Raw genomic sequence first — 14,271 nt, 5'->3', positions numbered from 1 at the left:
AAAACAATTAAGGATGGCCGAATTCTTCCCAAAGAATTAGGAAATCCTAGACTTTGTTACTTGCACTTGGTTAAAGCTTTGCTTGGGACTCAAAATTGCCATTAACTCGTGTGGACCACAGCCTTCAAAGGCGGTCGAATTCTTCACTTGGTTAAAGCTTTGCATGGAACTCAGGACCTCCATTAAACTCGTGTGGACCACAACTTCAAGGGAAACCGTCCATGGTCATGCACACATTGATTGAGCAGTCCAAGCTTAAGTTCAAAGTACAAGGTTGCCGTCCAAAATTTAATGCATTCATGAACCTTTCAAAGTGATTTTTCGTGCAAGGCAATTAAACACACATTGAGTCATGAAGGCAATTAATTCATGGAGCACACAACTTCAAGGAAAATTTAATACATTCAAGAATCTTTCAAATGATTATTTGTGCAAAGCATTTAAAAAACACATTGAGTCTTGGAGGCAATTATTTCGTGAAAGACTCAATTCAAAGTAGCCGAATTATGCATCAAAGAAGACTATGATTCCAAGGCTTAGATTTAAGGCTTTTTCATGGAAAATTAGAATGTCATTTATGTTTAGTTTGAATTTTGTTTAGGATTTCGGTTGAACCTCTTTTACTCCCATGAGTTAGCCTATAATTGTAACATTTCGGTTTGAATGAAAATTAACTTAGATTTTGAGCAAAAATTACAAGGATAATTCCTTTATGTGAGAGTGTTTCTTCTCCAAACTTCTTGGCTGAACCAAGATTAAAAATTCTTATCAAGAACCACGTTCTTGTGGCGAATATCACCCAGCTTATCAACACCATTGTTGTGGCGCCATTCACCTTTCATTCTTTTCCCATCTTCTTTTATCCAACACATTTCCATTCGGCCTAAACATTCACCATCAAAAGAACCACTCAAATCGTGGGTTCAATGCACCAAACAAGATAGATTGTTGAAGAAAATGATCTCCTGAAGAGGTTCTCATCACTGGAGGTTAAAGCTGATGATGATGCCAACGTCGGGTGGGACAATGTTTGGGCCCAGGTCCGACTCCTGTATTCAGAGCAGGATTGGTCTTGGAAACGCCTAGATGTCCGGGTAACTGGCAATGGGGATCTGGTTGCCAAGGAGGATGGGGTTCACGTGAAGCTGTCAATGCCAGGCAAGGATGGAGGGGTTGTCTAAGGATTTTTTTTATGTAATAGTGGTAGGATTTTTTTACTTCGTCGTACTGGATTTTGAAAGTGAATGATGATCAGAATATTAATGATTGAAGAAGAACCTGAATCCTTAACCCAGATTTTTTTCGTAAGTGATTGATGATCGGAATATGAATGATTGAATAAGAACCTAAATCCTTAACCTAGATTTTTCTTGTAAGTGATTGGTGATCAGAATATGAATGATTGAATAAGAATCGGAATCCTTAACCCAAACTTTTCTCGGGTTGTGTGTCCTTTAAGATCATGGTTTTGTAGTGTAAGTTATTTGCCTTTAGGTAAACAATTGAATCCTTGTTGAAAGGGTTGAGATAGTGCTTGTGCAACTTGGATTCTGTTTTTTAGGAAGTGAAGTAATGTTCATCCGGATTTGGATATGACATGACCATTAAACCCATTTTTAGAAGACAAGGTCACTAGATGGGTAAGTCAGTATTTTGTGTGGGTGCCTTTGTGAAAAGGTATGTTGAAGACCGGTCAGGGGAACTGGCTTCATGCCTTGGGGTATTCGTATAAGGGTCGTTATCAAAGCAGTATGTGGTACACGCCTTTCAGGGGCTTCATTGGAGACTGGACAAGGTGAATTGGGTTCATGCCCTGGGGTATTTATGTGATGGACCACCATCAAAGTAGGACGAGGTCCAAGCCTTTGAGGGGCTTTAATAAAGACCGGCCAGGGTGAACTGGGTTCATGCCCTGGGGTACTTATGTGATGGGCCACCGTCAAAGTATGACGTGGTCCACGCCTTTGAGGGACTTTATTGAAGATCGGCCAGGGTGAACTAGGTTCATGCCCGAGGGTATTTATGTGATGGGCCACCGTCAAAGTAGGTAGTGGTCCACACCTTTGAAGGGTTTCCTTGGAGACCAGCTATAGTGAACTAGGTTCATGCCCTAGGGTATTTATGTGATGGGTCATCGTCAAAGTTGGACGAGGTCCACACCTTTGAGGGGCTTCATTGGAGACTAGCCATGGAGAATTGGGTTCATGCCCTAGGGTATTTATGTGATGGGTGGCCGTCGAAGTAGGACATGGTTCATGCCTTTGAGGGGCTTTGCTTAGTAAAAAATCTGGATTTCTTTCATTCTGCAAAAGGAGATTATGAATAATACCTCGTTAACGTATATGAGTTTTGTCATTACATAGGTTTGTCTGACCATTTTTAAGGTCGGCATAATATTTGATTGTTCTAATAATAAAAAATTTGCAAGTTTGCAGTATTCCATGTGCGTGGTATCTCCTTCCCAGCCATGTCTGTTAGTTTGTATGCCCATTTCCCAATTTTTTCCGACACCCGGTAAGGTTCTTCCAAATTTGGCGCTAGCTTTCCTTTGGGTTTCCCGATGTCGGCTCTCCGAAGAATCAAATTTCCAGGTGCGAATTCCTTGGGCACTACAGAGGAGTTGTATTTGTCATTGGTTCGTCTTTTGATGACTGCTTCTCTGATCCTGGCATGGCCCTGTTTTTCTTTGATCCAATCTAAGTTGTGTCTTAAGAGGGTGAAGCTTGTGATCTTGTCAACATGTAACTTCCGCCAGGTGGGTTCCCTATTTCTACCGGGATCATTGCCTCATCACCATATGTGAGATTGAATGGTGATTCCCTAGTAGTAGAGGTAGAGGTTGTTCTATAGGTCCAAAGGACATGATGTAGCTCATCGGGCCAAGCACCTTTCGCCTCATCTAACCTTTTCTTTGTTCATCTCAGGATGACCTTATTAGTCGCCTCTGCTTGACCATTAGTCTGAGGATGTTCGACTGAAGTGTAATGTTGCTTGATGTGTAGGCCTCACAACAACTCTCCGAATTTGTCATCTGAGAACTGAGTTCCATTATCCGTGAGAATCGTGGTCGGTACCCCGAACGGTGTGATAATGTTCCTCCAAGTAAACTTTCAGATGTTGGCTGAAGTGATAGTGGATAAAGCTTCAGCTTCGATCCAGTTAGAGAAATAGTCCACCGCCACTATTAGGAACTTGAGTTGTCCGGCTGCTGGTGGGAAGGGCCCCAGCATGTCCATACCCCATCCACAAAACGGCCTCTAAGTTATTGTAGTCGTCAATTCCTCAGGTGCGGCTTTGTGGAGGTCGACAAACAACTGGAAGGACACACACTTCTTAGTTAGATCGGGTGCGTCTTTTTCTATGGTCGGCTAGTAATAACCTTCTCAAAGCACCTTCTTGGCTAGAGATGCTTCACCCAAATGGTGGCCACAACAGCTTTCATGGATTTCTTAGAAGACGTATTATGCTCTATCAAGGCCGAGGCATTTAAGAATGGGAGCAAAAAAACCCCGACGATACAAACAACCTTGCATTATTGTGAACCATGAACTGTGGTGCAAAAATCTTTGTTTTTCTTTTTGGTCAACGGGAATATCACCATGCAATAGGTATTTGATGTTGGGGATGGTCCAATCATCTAGGATAGGTATTTGTTCAAATGCCTTGACACTAGATCACAGAATTGTCCCATACACCTCTTAGCCATCAATTCTTTAACCCATGCCAAGTAATTTCCCAGCAGTGTGTCTTTTTTATGGTATGCACCCGTTATCTATGAGACGACAAGTTGGGAATCACTACATATAGTTATATTTTCTGCTCCGATTTCTCAATTATGCAGGCTTCGTACTCGGCTTGGTTGTTTGATCTAGATAAGGTAAAGCTTAATGAGTACTCAATGGTCATGCCTTGGCCATTATCTAGTAAGATACCAGCTCCACTTCCTCGAGGGTTGGACGATCCATCCACATAAATTGTCCAAATCTGACCAGAATTATCTGCTTGGGCGGTCAGCGTGGCGATGAAATCTGATAACACTTGACTGTTGATAGTCGTCCTGTGCTCATACTGAATATCAAACTGGGAGATTTCAATGGACTAAGAGATCATTCACCTAGCCAGCTCTGGTTTGTGCAAGATTTGCCAAATTGGTTGATTTGTTCTTACCACCATAGGGTGAGACTGAAAATATTATCGTAACCGCCTTGTTGCTACTACGAGGGTGTAGGTGACCTTTTCCAACTTCTGGTATCTGAGCTCGGGGCCCTGTGAAGCTTTGCTTGTGAAGTAAACCAGATACTAGCCTTCTTCACTCTCTCTAACTAGAGCAACTGCCATAGCTTCATCAGTTACTACGAGGTTGACATATAGTGTTTCGGCAGGTTCTAGCTTAGAAAGCACCGGGGGAGTGGCCAAATATTGTTTGAAGATTTGGAAAGCCCTCTCACAATCCTCCGACCAATCGAAAGTTTTGCTTTTCTTGAGGAGTTGAAATAGTGGGATGGAATGCTTGGCGGGTGCAAAGAGAAATCTAGATAACGCCACCAATCGCCCATTCAATTGTTGAACCTCTTTGACTGGGCGAGGGCTTCGTATATTTATAACAGCTTGACATTTTGTTGGGTTGGCCTCTACACCTCAGCTTGTTAGTAAGAATCCGAGGAACTTTCCGGCTTCCACACCAAACGTACATTTTTCCTGGTTGAGCATATTAAATTTACGCAACCTCCTGAAGATGGCTTCCAGAGTAGAAACATAGTCTTATATGGGTAGAGTTTTAGCAATCATATCGTCCATGTAGACTTCCATGTGTTTCTCGATCTGATCCCCAAAAATATTATTCATCTTCCTCTAATATGTGGCCTATGCATTTTTTAACCCAAAAGGCATGATCGTGTAACAATATGCAGCCTTAGGTGTGATGAAAGCAGTCTTATCTTAATCTGGAAGATACATGGACATTTTATTGTACCCGGAATAAGTGTCCATGAATGACAAATAATAATAGTTGGAGGAATTGTCCACCAAATGATCAATGTTGGGGAGGGGATATGGATCTTTGAGGCATAATTTGTTCAGATCTATGTACTCTACGCACATCCACCATTTCTCTGTTGGTTTCTTAACCAATACCACATTGGACAGCCAAGTGGTATAAGCAATTTCCTAGATAAAACCAGCTTCCAGGAGTTCAGAGATTTTCCGAGTAACCTCAGCTGTTCTTTTGGTGCCCATCTTCCTCCTCTTTTGGGCTACTAGCTTTGCCCCTAGGTGGGTAGTTAATCGGTGGCAAATGATTGAGGGGTAGTCCCCGACATATCTGCAGCTGACCAAACAAAAAGATCTTTGTTGGCCTCCAAGAATTTAAGTAACCTCAACATTTCAGTCACGGTGAGGGTGCTGCCAATGTACACCACATTCTCCTTTACTAGCCCAACTTGTAAATAAGTCTTTACACCCTCGGGCTGAGGTCGAACTCACCTTCATATGTTCTAGCGTCTAACTCAACAAGGTGCACCCCCTTTATCTAATGGAACCGACTAGCTAACCGTTGTAGGGTAGCAAATCTCTGTCTTTCAACTCCATTCTAACGAACAACTCTTGGAACATAATATCCATCGAACTGCCCTGATCGACAAAAAGTCTTCCAACCTTTTTGTTATTCATTTTGACGGTGATGACGAGAGGATCATCATGAGCGTGGACGAAACCTTCATAATCATGGTCGTTGAAGGAGATTGGGGGTGCCACCCTATTCTCATATTGCTGAGGAGAATTCTGGACAGTTGCCTACATGATTTCCCAAACAGAACTCTTCTAAGTTACTCTGGAGGTGCCTAAATCCTCCTGATATGGTATTAATGTCTATCGGGCTACTTTGTCGTCAGTTATTGGGGCGATACATGTCTCCCAGTTCCTGTTTGGATGGCGCTCCTATCAACTTTTTGGGGGAGAGTGTCTCCTAGAAGGACTAGGTCGACATGGTGGTGGCAATCGTCCCTATCGGGTTGTCCTGCGATGAAATGTTGTAAGTGTCCTGCCTGAATTAAGTCTTCAATAGTGTCTCGCAGCTGGGTACACTCTTTTGTCACATGCCCGAAAAAGGTGTGGAAGTCATATTATTTAGATCGGTCTCGAGTTCCCAACTTTCTCCCCAGCTTGGGCTTAAGGAGATGGACTAGGTTAGTGGCCATGACTCTTGTAATAACTAGGAACAAATGGTGTTGAAGGAAGTGTATGTGGTGTATTTTGGTTTCTTGGGCGGTCGGGGTGGGTCTTCTCGATGTTCATGGATTTTTGGCCGTTTTGTTTCCCGTGAGGGGAGTTGATATTCTCTATGGTCAGAAGAGATGCGGGTTGGTTGAGTTTCTTCCAGGTTGATAAATTGTTGGGCTTTTGCTCTGAGGTCTTCCATGGTAAGGTCTGAATACTTGGCTATTTCTTACCTGAAAAGGCCATCTTGTAGTCCTGTAACCAATATGTGTACCGCCACCTCTGGACTTGAGGTCTGGACCTTCATAGCTTCCATGTTGAACCTGTCTAAGTATGCACGGAGAGGCTCATGTTGTTCCTGTCGTATGCCGAATAGGGTATAGGAAGACCTGGGTTGTTCTTTGCTTGCTATAAATCGGATGTTATGCCATTGGCAAGAGTTATCCACTCATTGATGTTATTTGGTGCCAGCCTTGTAAACCATTATAGAGCAGTGCGTTTCAGGGTGAGAGGGAAGGCTCAACACATGATGGGGTCAGTCGCCCCATGAAAAAACATAGAGGTCTCAAAGGCGTCTAGATGGTCTTGTGGATAAGTGGTGCCATCATATTAGTCAATGTTATTTAGGCTAGCAAGAAGCTTGGGTAGTGGTGAGGACATAATTGCTTCGGTGAAGGGGTGTCGGAGGGGTGGGTTGTCTGGATGATTTTTGTGTTTGGGGGGCTACGAGTCTGGATGCCTCGGTGGACTCTGCGGAGTGCTCATCGACAACTGGCCGTAAGGGTCTTTTATTGGACTCGATTCTGTGTTGGTGGAGTTCGACTAACAGTTGGGTCTGTTGTTGGATGATTTGGCCTTGAGTTTGGATCATGTGGGAGAGTTGTTGGATAGTGGGTGGTTCTAGGACAGGGTTAAGAGGTTGGCTCTGGCTAGCTTGGTGGGATGATTGTATTTGTGCTGGAGGATCGGGGGATGGAGTGTGGTGGTTGGGAGGCATATTGGTGGTAACTGGTTCTACATGGCTGATTGGTTGTGCTTGATTTCGAGTGGTCATCATGGTGTAGGTAAGCCATAAATGATGCCAATGTTCTTTTCTGTTGGTCGGGTATGGTCGGAAAGGGAGTCTAGTTGAGTAGCTTGCTTCGAGGGGTTGATTGAGATGAAGCTTGGACCCGCTGGTGGAGGTACCGAAAAAGGTTCTCCTACGCTCAAGTCAGTATGAGTTTATGGAGAGTTAATGGAGGTGAATGGAAGTAAATCCTAGTAATGAATGTGAGAGTAAAGATGTTTATGAGAGTGAGTGTATATTTATGATGCAAGAGAATATGAAAGAAGAAGATACTTCCTATAATGGGACACCTTCTATATATAGTAAATACCCTAGCGACGTATCAGTTATCTAGTGGTTGATGGTAACTTGGCAATATGTGTGGTAGGAGCGTAGCAGATCTGTCCCCACCGCATAGTAGGTTCGTCTTTGACTATGTGTGTCAGAGGGAGAAAGTTGGGATTTATAGGCGGCATGGCAGAAACCTATTGGGAGAACATTAAATAATGTGTGAGGAACAATGGCACTTTGATATGGGGTGAAGTAAGCCTCCAAGTTGGACTTATCTGTCCTAGGGGGAACTGATTCTGTTAGGGGGCGTGGCAGAGCCCAATTGGGGGTTGCATTAAATGTTGTGTTAGTGACAATTACGATGCTCACATGAGGATGATGTGAGAGGCTGACTCATGTGTGTTCACACCTGATTTGCTCGGGTCGGGCGATTTGTCCAGTTTGACCAGGATGAAAAAAACATGTAACAAAATGGCTTTCGAGCATTCATTCATTAATGTTATAGTTGGAAATAGGTTGTATTTCCGGTCCTTTATTAGGTTGGCATCCGCATAAACCTTTTATACTTGGCAAGGAATTATTCTCAGACCTTAGAAGGTCGGTATTTGGTGGCCTTCACTCGGAAAGGCGTTGTGCTTGGTCTTTAGAAGTCTGACATCTGTCACTTTGCTCCCGATCAGGGGATTATACCCGGACCTTAAATAATTATAATTTGCATGCCCTTAGGACAAAATCTTAAACTAGTAAATCTACTTGAATCCTGCCTCGTCAACTTCTATGGAGTCCTAACATCGACCAATCTTACGTGATAAATCACAATTTTGTCAACCATGCAAATCATCGATCTCTAAATTTTTCCTAATCGTTTCTCTGAGCCAAAATAAATGAATATATATGAGTTTATGTGTGTAAAATTAAGTCAGAATTACCTCCTTTAAGGAGAGGGGTGAAGGTGGAACTTTATTTTTCTTGCATTGATCTTTAATAAACTTTTACCTGTAAAATCTCTGTTTCCATTTCTATAGTAGAAAATGTAACTCATACACAATTCATTCACTTTGTGTACCACTAGTTTCATGACTTAGTCCATGAGTGTACAAATCAAGAGGCCAAGATATGGGTAAAAAAGTATTTTATTCTTACAAGGACAGGATTTAAATCATACACAGTTGGGTGCCTCTACTTTCATGACTTGAGTCCATGATATACAAATCTTATAGCTAGGAACAACATCTACCAAAGCATTATCTAAATAGTATACAACTAATAGTGTTATTTCATCAGATTATTATGCTCTCTGAAGCACGGATTCGTCAAACACCCTCACGTGTCGGTGTCCGACACGTATTCGACACGGATATGCTCAGATTCACGAAGGATACGTATCCGTAGAGTATCCAAAATTTAAAAAAAATAAAATAAAATAAATAAATATCAAGACACGTATCCGATTCGTTTTCAATAAAATATAGGATATATGGATTCGTTTTCAGTAAAATATAAGATATATAGATTCGTTTTCAACAAAATAGGATAACATAGATTTGTTTTCATTAAAATAGGATAAAATAAATTTGTTATGGAGGGCAATGATTTTAAATTTCCATTATATTTTTTACTTTGGCTATTTTGATTTATACTTATAATTTTATTATATTTTATATGTTTTTATTATTTTATACGCGTATCCTAAATGTATCGTATCCTGTATTTTAGAAAAAATGTGTGTCAACGTATCGGATACGTATCGTATCGGACACACGTATCCGTATCTGAGCTTCATAGACTATGCTTATAATTGATTGTTTTTCACAAATCAAAATAGCTTGAAGAGGGATGTTGATCTTGAAGTTTTCTGACTTCCCAACCAGTGTTGCATATGGACCCCAATGGCATCCAAGTACAAGCTACACTTTCCATGCAAACCCACCACCTTGCCCCCTGATGTGGATGAAGTGAAAAATTTCCCTATTTCATCACCAAATGGACCATACTTTCCTCTACTTGAATAGAATGTCAGTGACTTTATGATTACAGGACCTTCATCCATAGTAATTGAACCATAGTAGCCACATATGCATGTCAGTACCTCATGTGGGTAGTCCAATTTTATCTAAAATCACAATAGGTAAGATATAGTTAGACTATGATTGAATAGTGAAGTCCTCTTTGTGTTAGCAATCATGATAAAAGAAAACAAACACCAAGTTTATATGAAGAACTCTAAGGAATTTAAATAAAGGGGCAAGGTTCTAAGTTATGGGTCTTATAATATAATGTGCCCACAATATTGCGGTTGTGGTTAATGAACCCATTACCCAATATCATAGTGGTTCTAAATCACACAAGAAAGGACCACATTGAAACAGTGATGTGGCCATATTGTGGCTGCATTATATTGAACTGTAGACCACAATGTGTGACAAGGCAATAGATTCAAACACAAAATTTCATGCTGCAATGACTGTAATACCCACATTTGCGACAACTGCAATGTTTGCAATAGTAATAGATATAACCGCAACCACGATTGAAAAGAATGTAAAGTAGAAAAATAAGAATCATACCCGCTGCGTAGTTTCTCCTCCATTACCACCATGCTTTACAGACCATACAAATTGTTTATTTCGATCATATTCGATTTGAATTGAGCAAATGCCTTCTGGTGCTTTTGTCAAACAAATCTGCCGAATCCCAGAAAAGACTCCATCATCCCAAGGTCTACCTCCATCCCCACCCCATGGACCTGGTCCACATGGATCTGATTCTTTAATCACACCACCAGAAAACTGTGAAAGAAGGGTCAAAAGTTAGAAAGGCATCTTCAAACATTACCCAAAATTCTTAAATGTCATGTGCTACAAGATGGTATATATAAAAAATTAGAACATAAAATCATTGAGGAGTACCTCTTCAACTGGTGCTAATTTAGCTAGTAAGAATTTGGCTTGCCATGAAGCACTATCTTTTTCAGAAATGCTTGGTTCTCTAGAGATAATTGCCTTGGAAGGAGGTGTTGTCACTGGCACTATGTCTTTTCCTTCCCTCACATGTACACCAAAAGCATCTAGGAACAAACCTTTTCTACCATGAATGCCAACAACCTTCCCTTCTTTCAGCTTTGTTGTGAAATAATTTCCATGGTCATCTCCAAATGATCCATAAACCCTTTTGTTGGTGTGGAAAGTAAGTGATTTTATGACAGAAGGCCCCATGTACATCACAGGTCCATAGTAGCCAGATATATGGGTTAGGACTTCATATGGATAATCAAAGACTATCTGCAAATTTTGCATAAAAATGCTAATTAATAAACCCGATTGCTATGTAACAAAAAAGTTGATATAATTGGTAAATGCAATATAGTACTTTAGAGAAATGGAAAAATAGTACTTCACTACAACAGAGTTAAAGCTGAATGTAATTTTGATCATTGGTCAACTAAGAAAACTTGAACCCTTCCTAGAAGGTGGCATGCTTCTTTAGTTGGTCCTTTCTTTGTTTTGTTGCAATTTTGTTACTTGAAATGAAGATTTACTTCTACCTAAGATAAGTTAATCTTATTGCTTAGAGTATTTAGTAAATTGGAATATAGGAGCATGATAAATAAAGATATGTTGTCCGAGGTCCTGTTCCAAATCCTATCCATCACCAATGGTAATGAAGCAAAAATAGAAATAATAATGAATATTTAAAATTTCTAATTGACATGTTTTTATTGGCACGGGACATGATTTGGGACATTGGGACAACATATCTCTATTTCAGCATGCTAGCTGTGATTGGTTCACCTTTTCACTTTTAAATCCTCCTGTCCCACCATGTTTGTGTCCCCATACAGCCTCTCCATCTAGATCATACAAAACTCTGATCCATACAATTCCTACATTGCGGGAAAATTTGATTTCCCTAATTCCTGTGAAATGGCCATCATCAAATACATATCCACCTGTTCCACCCCAAGGCCCACATGTCACTACACCTTCAACCCTTGATGATGCCTTCTCCATATGAACCATCTGCATTAAAAAAAGATTATCAAAATTCAAGTGAAGCAAACTTGAAAAGCGAATTAAGGAAGACTTCAAAGAGATTATCTATGAAGGCTATATTACCTTTTCATTATCGCCATCACCCTTCAATTCTTCGATGCTAGTAATGTTGCTCGAGACATTATTCTGCTTAGGTTTACTAAGGTCATCTTTCTGTTTTAGAGCAACAACAATATCATAGCTTTGACCAACACTTCCTTGTATCACAGAATAACCAACATTCTCTGTAGTGTTGGTGATGTAACTTTGTGAATGATACAAAGCTTTTGATGTGTTTGGTTGTTGAAAGGGCTTAAGGTATACCCCAATGGAATTTAGGTGCCAATCATACCTGCCATGGAACCCAACAATCGTGGCCCTAGTTACTGGCAAAGAAAAATGTGTCCCTTGCTCAACACCAAATGGTCCATAGGTTTTCTTGTTACTCTCAAAACTCAGTGACAGAACAATGGTTGGACCCCATTGACTTAAGCTACCATAGTATCCATCAATTGATGTTAGGAATTCATTTGGAAAATCAAGCTTGATCTACAATAAAATGATAAATAGGTTGTTAGCAGATGTAAGAACTTTTTTATTTTTTTAATACTTTAGTGGTAGAAATAAAATTTAGGTAAGATGGCTGCCTTAGTCACAGAAATGCTTAAAGGCCAGGAAACACATATACGACATCAGAACATATACAATACGAGTCAAAGATGGGGATGAGGAAGATTTTCCAGATCTTAGTATATGTCAGAGTGATATAAGTGTAGGTATGCCATGTGAATAAAGAAGTACATATCAAAGTAAATGAGTTAAAGTGTCGGTTTAATAGTGTAAGATTAAAGTAGATCTTCAAATAGACCAAACGTTGAAAGACTAGGATAGACTGACACTTGTTAGAAGACACTCAAATAACCTAAAAATATATTATTTCATTACCTAAACGTGAGGGGATATTATTGATTATACAAACAAATTAAATTAAAGATATAGATAAATCTATAAACACAATCTCTTAATGCATAGATGGAGATCTTAATACACTGTTAATATAAAAATAAACCTTAAATTATTAAAGAGGGGTGATATTTCAAAACCTAACATGAATTAATCTAATTACCATCAAAATAATAAAATGTTAATATTAGTTTGTTTGATGCGACTACAATTATGATGATAATGTTACTTCAGATATCCTAAAATCTTAGTTATTTAATTTGGATCGAGTGGTTTGACCAATTTGATCGACAATCAGTCACCTAACTAGTTTAAGCCGCTCTTCCGACTAGTTATGCAACAAAATGGCATAACCCTGTTCGACTCGGTTAGTTTGAGTAGAAAACCAGTCATTTGGTTAGACTGGTTCGACTCGGTCGGTTCAATTAGTTTTAAAAAACATTAAAACGACATCGTTTTGAGAGGAAGCAATATGATTTTTTCAACGTATTTATAATTATGTTTATCATTAATGTAATTCTAGTTAATAGTTTTTAGCTTCTCTTCGAACAAAGCCTGTATTCTTTAATTAAGTTTGAAACTTATTTGTACGTTTTTGTTGCGATTAGAGCATAAAATATATATTGTATGGTGTATTTTTAACTTATTTTTTACATTTTATTGAAAACGAATCGGATATTTGTCTTAATATTTATTTATTTTATTTTTTTAATTTTTGGATACTTTATGAATATGTATCTTTCGCGAATTCGAGTGTATCCGTATCTGTGCTTCACATATGGATACGTGTCGGATACTGACACGTGAGGATGTTTAACGAATCTGTGCTTCACATATGAGCATAATGAATGACCTCTCCAAGTTTAATAAGAGAGCTCTATACCACAATACTTAAAACACACTCAATGTCCTTATATGATACTAGCATTGTTTCAAATTGTGGACTGTGTCACATCGCGGCCGCAATATTGTATTTGCGGTGACCGTCGTAACTGCATCATACCAAATCACAGTGATGTGACCGCAACAGGTTGTAACGCAACCGCATCGGACTGCATTTTGATCGCATCGGGCCGCAACACAATTGCATCATGCCGCATCTCACATTGTAAGGCCGCAAGCCACATTGCAACAGCCACAATGACCATAATCGCAGTAACCACGACCGCAATTTAAAACACCGGATACAAGGGTGTAATGATCAACTAATAGAAACTACTAATTTCTAACTGTAACAGTTTCACAAGATCAGTTTAAGGGTTTGGAGCCTTTACATACCTTATCAATTTTATGGCCACCACTTCCACCGTGCCTTGGTGACCAGATAGAATTCCCTTCATTGTCATATTCAATCTGGATGGAGTCAATATCATCCCCATGAACTATAACCAATTGCCTTACTGTTGAATACGCCCCATCATCCCAACGGTATCCTTCATTGCCTCCCCATGGTCCAATTGACATAGGTGTCTTCCCATATTCCTCAAAACTCTGCACTCAAGACATTATGAAATTTGAAGGTGTTAGATATAAGTAGAAAAAAAATATGGTTGAACATAAACTTGATAAAAAAAATGCAGTGATTCATAAGTAACATGAGCTGCTTTAAGTATGTAGTACCATTCTCTTCTACTTGTGAAGAGACTATGGAAGTTGGTTAGAGAAAAGAATGCAAAAGAGGAATTTATAGCATCAAAAAGGTGTGTTTGTGCGTGCCAGAGGAGT

General features: G+C 39.8%; 1 protein-coding gene across 1 annotated transcript; it reads right to left on the bottom strand.

Moving 5' to 3' along the window:
* On the bottom strand, nucleotides 9,259–14,271 carry LOC109329157 (jacalin-related lectin 3). The gene is made up of 7 exons (XM_019562830.1): nucleotides 14,167–14,271; nucleotides 13,825–14,037; nucleotides 11,668–12,132; nucleotides 11,344–11,571; nucleotides 10,462–10,833; nucleotides 10,120–10,341; nucleotides 9,259–9,665 (listed from the first exon to the last, which is right to left on the bottom strand). The coding sequence occupies exons 1-7, from the start codon at nucleotides 14,167–14,169 to the stop codon at nucleotides 9,369–9,371; spliced, it is 1,800 nt and encodes a 599-aa protein (XP_019418375.1). The 5' UTR covers nucleotides 14,170–14,271; the 3' UTR covers nucleotides 9,259–9,368.

Source organism: Lupinus angustifolius, chromosome LG16 (assembly GCF_001865875.1).
Source record: "Lupinus angustifolius cultivar Tanjil chromosome LG16, LupAngTanjil_v1.0, whole genome shotgun sequence".
Classification (NCBI taxonomy): domain Eukaryota; kingdom Viridiplantae; phylum Streptophyta; class Magnoliopsida; order Fabales; family Fabaceae; genus Lupinus; species Lupinus angustifolius.
This window is presented reverse-complemented; position numbering and strand designations above follow the sequence as displayed.

Excerpts from the sequence above, each read along its gene's own strand:
- LOC109329157 (XM_019562830.1), bottom strand. Across the intron at positions 10,834-11,343 it reads GAGGATTTAAAAGTGAAAAG|ATAGTCTTTGATTATCCATA; the intron begins GTGAACCAATCA and ends CAAAATTTGCAG. Across the intron at positions 10,342-10,461 it reads AATTAGCACCAGTTGAAGAG|TTTTCTGGTGGTGTGATTAA; the intron begins GTACTCCTCAAT and ends CTTCTTTCACAG.